General features: G+C 46.4%; 1 protein-coding gene across 1 annotated transcript in view; it reads left to right on the top strand.

Annotated features, from left to right (window-relative positions):
• The first annotated feature begins 3,563 nt into the window (after positions 1–3,563).
• Positions 3,564–8,367, top strand: part of LOC115031925 (beta-1,4-galactosyltransferase 6-like) — a 51,787-nt gene continuing 46,983 nt past the window's right edge. The window contains 2 exon segments of the mRNA XM_029481500.1: positions 3,564–3,664; positions 4,449–4,493. Coding sequence (XP_029337360.1) covers positions 3,564–3,664; positions 4,449–4,493 — 146 coding nt within the window.

Below are 8,367 nucleotides of genomic sequence, written 5' to 3'. Positions count from 1 at the left end.
CCATACGTTGCTCACAGCACTTCTTGTGGTATGGAGGCTTTGAGACACTCATCCTCTTTAAAGTAATTCCAATAACTCATTGGTTCACTAAGCTGAGCTTTCTTTAGTCTGTCAGTACTCTCCTATCTAGGGCAAATAGATATTTCTTTATACCACCCTAGGAAAGTCATGGGACAGATATCATCCTTGGCTCCTGTCTCTCCATCAGTTTCTCACTGAAATCACACACTTGCTTGGCCCTTTCAAAACCCGCTAACTCGGAACTGCAAAGTACGAGGTCCTATCCCAGGAAACTTCTCTAAGCCATCAAGTATGAGCCCACAGAGCCTCTGCCCAAGGTCCATACTGTACCAGTGAGGCCAAAACCTATAAAAGGCATCTAAATTCACTCCACTTTGCTTGAGCCCACTTCAAAGCTAAAGGCAGAGCCAGGAGAAGAAAATTCCAGGACTGTGTGTTTATGGCAGTGGGGTGCATGCCTTGGAGCAGTTTCCCCCAAGATTGAAACACTCAGTCTAAAGGGGAGTTCTTCAAGACAAAAGGTTAACATCTCAAAAGAGCTTCAGGAAGTCCCTGAAACTGACCAGACTCACTCCCCCAACCGGATATGTAAGCAGTAAAGATTACTGAGAGTCACTCTTGGCAATCCCAGCCCCACCTGGAGAAGCAGAGACCAGCCCAACCTGCGAGAAGAAACCAAGATCAGAGTGTCTTCCTGGAAGAGGCTCAGGCCAGCTGAGGCACCTGGAAAGAGCCCTCTCCAACCTGTTGAGCTGCCTGTATAGTCCTCAGTGTGCTCCAGGGTCCCAGCTGTGTGAGTTGTCCCCCATGCTGGGGTGGGCCTTGGTAATGCAGCTGTCTGAATCATTTCTGCTCCTTGTAGTAAGCCCTCGCCCATACTTTTCCATGTGACCCCAATAAAACTCATTGGTTGACCAAGCTGGACTTCAGTACCTTGGTCTGTCACGAGCTCCCTATTTGGGTATCCCCAGGGAAAGTCTCATACAACAATATACAACCATGGTGTGTCTTCTGAAGTACCAATCCTCTCTCTCTGAGGTCTGGAGACAAATGTCTATTTGCTACCAAGCTGGCATATATATAGTGCCTTGTACTTCATAGACTTCTGAGGAGAGACAAGACCAGCTCCGGGGAATGGAGTTTAACCTCACTCAAGTCCTCTGCAGCTATGGGACAGAAGAGACATTGCAGACTTGGGGAAGGGGAAGCCATCCCACATTTGCTCTGGCAAGAGTTACTCAGTAGAATGAGACAGCCCCTGACCCTTGGCCTCTTTGCTTGCAGTTAAAAGGGTAGCGATGGCCTAAGCTCACACAGGATCTACCTATGGGACACACCCTGGAGCTCAGTGGTAGAAGCTGTGCTTGCCATATTGACACAGAAGTAAAAGCGGGCCAGGGAGTTCTCATTGTCAGGGTGGAAAAGTCGTAAATCCGTTCTCCACATTCCGCCTCCTTTTGGTGGCACATCAAGTTCTGACTTTTTCTCGGTGCCTTCCTTCTCTAGCTGGCCGCTGCCCGCCGTGCCCTAAGGTGCTGATGTAGCATCCATGCTGCCCCAGTCTACCTTCTTCTTTAGCTTAAGCATTTGGCCTCTGGCTCCACATCTTATCACAAATCCTTGAGAACAGAGACCATACCTCATCTTGGTCAGTATCTCCCTGGGTATCACCTGTGACAGCAGTAGATCTCCATGCTCTTAAGATGAATAGAAACTATCAAAGGCTGGGAGAGGAGAGGCAGAGGTGACCAGCAACTCCCTGATGGCTGAGCTCTTGCCTAAAACTGCCAAGTGCTGTTGGAAGCACCTGAGTCACTTATCTCATTTCACAACCATCTCTTGAGGCGACCTGTGTTACAAAAGAGGTGATTTACCTGTGGGCATAAAGTGAACTTCTTAATGTCATGCCTCAGCCAAAAGTCAAGGCCAGGATTTGAACCCAGGAAGCTTCCAGCCCGTGCTCTGCCAGGTGTCCGACTGCTGCAGAGGGAAAGCTGTCCCTTGTGAGTAGGAAGTAATGGGGACAGAGAATCTCAGGGGAAGAACACGGACACTTACTTTCAAAAAGAAAGACACTCTACCCAAGTCTGTTCTCATGGCCCAGCCCCATCTTCAGCATAAGGACAGCCTGCCACTATTTTTTGTCTGCCTTTCTTGGTCTGAAGGCAGGGTTTAGTTATATGGTCCAGGCTTGTCTTGAACTCATGACCCCCCTGCATTGCCTTCCCCAGTGCTGGGATTATAGACACATCCCACCACACCTACCAACAGGTTGATTCTTGCAGAGTGGTGGATTCGGGTGACTTGGGTGACTTGGGCTCTGCCACTGAGCCCAGCTCTGCCCCCCATTACTGACAAGTTAGTACAAGTTTTCCTCTGCCATGCTGCCTGCAATGCCCCACACTCTCCTCCCTGCTCTCAGGGGGGATGCCCTGCCTCTGCATGAATTGGAAAAAGGTGTGAGACAGACAGGAAGTATGCATGTGCCCATGGTTTGTATCCCCAGACCAGAAAGCCTGAGCTTTCGAATTGCTTGTTGGGGTGGACCTCCAGGCAAGCTGTGAACCCACTTGACAAGAGAACTCTCTGTGACCTAGGCAAGCTAAGCACCCCACGTTAAGTATCCCGCTGTCTGTGTCCCTTCTCACTGAAAGCTTGTTTTGACATTTTCTGCAGCGCTAACTTAAAAGAAGATATTTGAGGTACCAGAATCTCAGACCTACAAATGCAACCCAAGTCACCCGAATCCACCACTCTGCAAGAATCAACCTGTTGGTAGGTGTGGTGGGATGTGTCTATAATCCCAGCACTGGGGAAGGCAATGCAGGGGGGTCATGAGTTCAAGACAAGCCTGGACCATATAACTAAACCCTGCCTTCAGACCAAGAAAGGCAGACAAAAAATAGTAAGAGGGAAAAGAAGGATGGGAGGAAGAGTGTTTGAAACACACAACGCCAGTAGAACTTCTGGTAGGGAAAAGAGGGATGGTTTTATTAAATAGCAACCATGTGTGTGTGTGCGTGTGTGTGTGTGTGTGTGTGTGTGTGTGTGTGTAAAACAGAAAGGAGTCAGACCAATTGCTTTATTCTAATAAGATGTCAATACAGCTCAAAAATATAAAACTATGTGTGTTTTTATCCTCCCTCCACCCCACTCAGCAAATACCCGTGGAGTGGAGTGTGTCTGTTGTGGGCTAGGTTTTGCTCTTCAGTTGTGTACTAAAGACAAATGTTAAGGAGAGCGAGCCTTGGGGGAAAGAGAATTTCTAGGCAGATCTAGCCAGATGGCAGAAGAATAAGTGCATACAGTATAAGTTTCAGATGCATGGGGCAGATGTGACTTTGAAGTGAAGGTATATATCCATACCCACACTGTAGCAGAATAGTATAGTACAGTACAGTAAGGTATTCTCAACAAACTTACAGGGTTGGCTTTCCCGCCCACACTCCATGACTGAGAAGCAGCCCCAGTGAGCACTGAATCTACCTGCCAGTACTCTGTTCTTCTGGCTCTATAGCCCAGGATGTTGTCAGGGTCCCCGCATGCTTCAAAAGGTGTCAGAGAGCGACTCTGTGACTATTGCGTTTTCCTCCTCCCTGCCCTTCTTCGATCTCTCTACAAAAGGGGCAGAGACCTGGACAAGGTATGTTCTGGAAGGAAATCCTATCACGCGTGACACGTCTGTTATACAATGTGATTTAGCCATGGAGGACAGTGGCTATGGGACTCGGTTTACGGAAGGTGTCTCTGGCTGTCCATCTTGTGAAAGCAGAAAATAAAATCGTGGCCACTGGAGCCTTTGGAAGACGGAAGCGGGGACTTACCAGCAAATGTAAGGTTGTATACAGTTACAGAAGATGGGTAAGTGCTGGATATCTGTCCACCTGTAACGCCTAAGGTTTTAAGATATGGTCCTGTGCGCTCAAAAACATGTTAAAAGGGTGGATCTCAACTTAGTGTTTTTATCACACACACAAAATGGCAAGCATAAGGGAACTTGGGGAGATGGTGGGCATGGCATTTACCTTGACTACAGAGTTGGTTCATATGTAACAAATGTCCAAGCTCACAGAACTATGTGCAAGTTTTTATATCAGTTACACCGCAATAAGCCTATTTAAAAGGTAGCGCTTGCGTAGACTCTTCTCCATTCTGCAATCCTTCTCTAGCATTCAAACAGACTCACTCTGACCCAGTTCACATCTATCCCTGTTTGAAGAATTTCCCCCCCTTCTTCTCTCTTGCCCTTGGGAAATCAGCTTCCTGGTCACATACCTATGGAGGTAAACAGAGGGCCTCCTGCATACTCCCTGGCTCCTAGCTAGAGTGGCTTGAAGAAGGAGGATGCTGTCAGCCTATCTCCACCCAAACCCAGGTGGAAGACAGCTTTAGGGAAAATGTCCTGAATTTTACGTTTCCTTTCATAGGCTTCCAGCGTCCACTGAGGCCAGTGCAGCCTACACCTCACTGAGGTAAGTGGATTCAAGCAAGCTATGACTTTCTGTTGCTAATTTACTTCGCTTAGCATACTGTATCCCACGTTTATCTAAACAATGCGAGCAATTCATGCTAGCTCTAGGTGGCGTGTTCAGAGGCTACATCTCTGCATCTCAGCTGCAGTCTTGCGCTGACAGACAAATCCCAGGGTGGAGTGGAGACGCCCCCGTTGTTCATTGTGCTTAGCTTCTTCGGAACGCCCTTCATGCCTGCTTTTCCAAGGTCTGGCACCCTCTCTCACCTCTGAGAATGGAAAAAGACTAAGACGCTAGGATATGATACCATTGTGAAATGATCTTGAACTGGGGTGTGTGGGATCAAAGACATACCTCAGAGGACCAGGGGCTGAAGGGATGAAGGCTCTCTTGCAGCTTCCCACTGGCTGCTGCAGGAGAGCCAAGCACAGGCTGTAAGAAGTGCCTCGTGGACTAAACCTACGCGCTTAGGAACCTAGCTGTTTGGAGCCCCGGGAGATGAAGCTGTGTGTGCCTGTACAGAGGAAGGAATATGCTGGCTTTCATTTCCTGGTCCTTCAAGATGTAGCAACTAATTATTCAGACGCAACAAGCACCCTCTGGTGGTCATAGGAGGTGTTTCCCATTACAAAACTGTGTAAACAGCACCATCTACAGTTCATAACATATTGCAGCCTTGCCAACGAAATTCAATTTGCTCCCTTTCATTAGGTACCTGTGAAACAAAACAAGGGTGAAAATAAAATGCAACTCTTTAATAATGTGTGTTCCATCTCATACTGAGGTATAAACGTCGGGCCTCGCGCGGCCACGAACAAAACGTGGATTCTCAAGTTAAACGACTGAAATCTGGTCGTAACTTTTTGAGCTTAGGAAAGTTAATACGGCAAAACTTTGGGGATTTTTTTTTTAAATCTGTAAAGAAGGTTTTGTGTTTACTTACACTACTGAACCAAAGTTTAAATAAAATAATACACATAAGATAAAATCAAATATTATAAAGTAAGTTGGTATAATAAATAGGCTTTAAATTACAACAACAAAAAAATTCACCCAGAAATGGAGGGCTAGGGAGTGGGTGTTGTTGAAGTTGTGAACTATTTCTGACATGGGTTTGTCAAATGATAAACAAGAACTCTGTAAAGTATTTTTTTTGAGAAGCATCCTTTCCTCTCTGTAGAATGATTGAGTCCGACCCTCCTCCAAAAGATGATCTGCCCTTGGGCACAAGGCCTTGAGACAAACTTCTGTCCTATAGTTGCTGCACAAGCTATGGATGGTTACCCTTCCCTTAGTGAGGACCACAGGCCATTACAGAACCTTCTGCAATCAAAAAATATATATATTAATTATTCTTGGTTTCTGTGCATGAGACTCGTCTTAGCTGCATGTATGTATGGGCACTACATGTGTGGCTGGTGTCTGCAGAGGCCAGAGGAGGGTGTGTGATACCCTGGGACTGCTGTTAAGGATGGTTGTGAGCTACCATGTGGGAGCAGAACTGAACCCTGGTCTTCTGCAAGAACAGCTGAAGGTCCTGCCTCAAGGCAGAGTGAGTATTCTCCTCCAGGATAGCCTTCAGATTCCATCTGCAAGATCAGCCCTCCCTAGAGTCCACCCTGACTCTGAGCCCCGAAAAATTTGGAAGCCAAGTTCTCAAAATATTTTTGCCTCCCCCCAACACACACACACACTCAAACCACACAGGGCCATCCATCAATATGAAGGAGAAATTAGTTCCTCTACCAGTATTGGACCCTCTACCAGTATTGCTACCCAAATCCAGAGACGCTCAGGTCCCCTCTGTTGGTTGCATGCGGTCTGTGCCTGTTTCCCATGAACTTCATTTCTGAATTACCTAATGCAACGCAAATACTATCGATAGTTTTGTACTGTAATACAACACCTAATACAGTGTAAATGCTATTAAGTAGTTTTTACACTGAATTGTTTAGAAAATAACAGCAAGGAGAGCAGCCTGTGTATGTTCAATACAAATGTGATTTATTTCAAATATTTCGGGTCCATGGTTTGTTGACTCCATGAATGCAGAGCCACAGAAGCAAAGAGGCAACTGAACATGTACATATAGATGCTTTACTGATTCTGTTTCTCTGTGTGTACCAATACTGCATCTTTATTCAACACACCAGTCTAGAGGGGGTTGACTCCTGGTGCCTTCATTCACTTTGATTGTCAGCTTGACATAAGCTAAATTCATCTGAGAAGAAAGGCTCCATAGAGGAATTCCATAGATCAGAATGGCCTGTGAGCACATCTGGGGCCTGGGGTTGTCATAATTACAAATTGATACAGGATTCCCGGCCCACTATAAACAGCTACACCCCTAGGCAGACGGCCCTGGGAGTGACAAGACAGCTAACTAAGGAACTGAAGACGTGGCTCAGAGGTTAAGGCTACTTGCTACTCTTACAGAGGACTGAGTTTAGTGTCCAGGACCCTTAGTGGACGTCTCACAACTGCCCTTAGCTCCAGCTTCAGGGGATATGATGACTTTTTCTGGCCTCTACAGTCACCAGGCACTTATGTGGTCACACACACACATACACACACATATAAACACACATATACACACATATAAACACACATACACATAAACACACATACACACACATATACACATACATATAAATACATATACACACAGACACACAGACACACATATAAACACACATACACACACATATAAACACACATACACATAAACATACATACACACACATATACACACATACACACACATACATACATATAAACACACATACACACACATATAAACACACACATAAAAACACATTTACACACATACACACACATATAAACACACATACACACACATGCACTCAATGCAAACAAGTTAATCTTTCTTTAAAGAAACAGAACCACAGCCTGTGAATGAGCCAGCAAGTGTGTACTTCCATCACATTCCCCCAACTCTCCTCAATGACAAACTATAAACTGGAAGTGTAAGCCAAATAGATTCTGTCTTCCCTATTATTTTTGGCCATAGTATTTGTCACAGCAACAGAAATCAAACTAGAAACACCTGAGGATTCTGGGCAGATAAGCGGCTTGCTCTCTGGCAACGGGAGCTGGAGCATCTGGGGCAGGGTCTACGGCCTAGGAAGATGGGGTTGCTTTTCCCTAATTAGCCTTGGAACTTCGAGACATGGTGTTTGTCTTCGGCATAGCTTGAAAAGCACGGCTCTTCTTAGCCATCTGATAAGAGAGTAATTAGCACTACAGGTTGGCAAGGACAGGCCTTGGCAGTGAGGCAAAAGACAGGTAAGATAGACAAGGGCCAGAGATAGGCTAGCTCTTTTCCCAGGAGGGCCAGGCTTCAGATGAAGCAGGAATCTGCACTTAAATTGAGGCTGAATCCCATGCCGGAATTCCAGGTATGGCGTGTTGGTGATAAGCTCTGTGTCTTTGCTTGGGGAGTCAGGGAATGTTCTGCCAGAGCTCTTTAAACAGAAATACAAGTTGACCGCATGCAGAGCCCGTGGCAGAATGGAAGCCTCAGCTTGTCTGGCCTTCCAGGACAGGCATACCTCTTCCTGGGAACTCCATTCGCAGACTGTAACCTCAGTGAGCCAAAGGCTCCCCACACCCATAGAGTGACACAGCACTGGTGCCCAAGAGCTGTGCATTCTGACACACAGCATGAAAAATGTTCCCCCAGGGGTCCCAGAAACACTGCTTACAGACTTCAGACAGCCTCGAGACTCTGCAAGAGAACATGGTATAAAAGACAGTGAACCTGTGACACTGTGACCACCTTAGAAGCTGCTAACAGTAGTAGGAGGTCAACTGATGAGACGGAATCCAGATCACCACGTCGTCCCTCACGTCC

This window comes from Mus caroli, chromosome 9, assembly GCF_900094665.2.
Source record: "Mus caroli chromosome 9, CAROLI_EIJ_v1.1, whole genome shotgun sequence".
Lineage (NCBI taxonomy): Eukaryota > Metazoa > Chordata > Mammalia > Rodentia > Muridae > Mus > Mus caroli.
The sequence above is the reverse complement of the archived record's forward strand: the minus strand, read 5'-3'. Positions and strand labels throughout refer to the sequence as shown.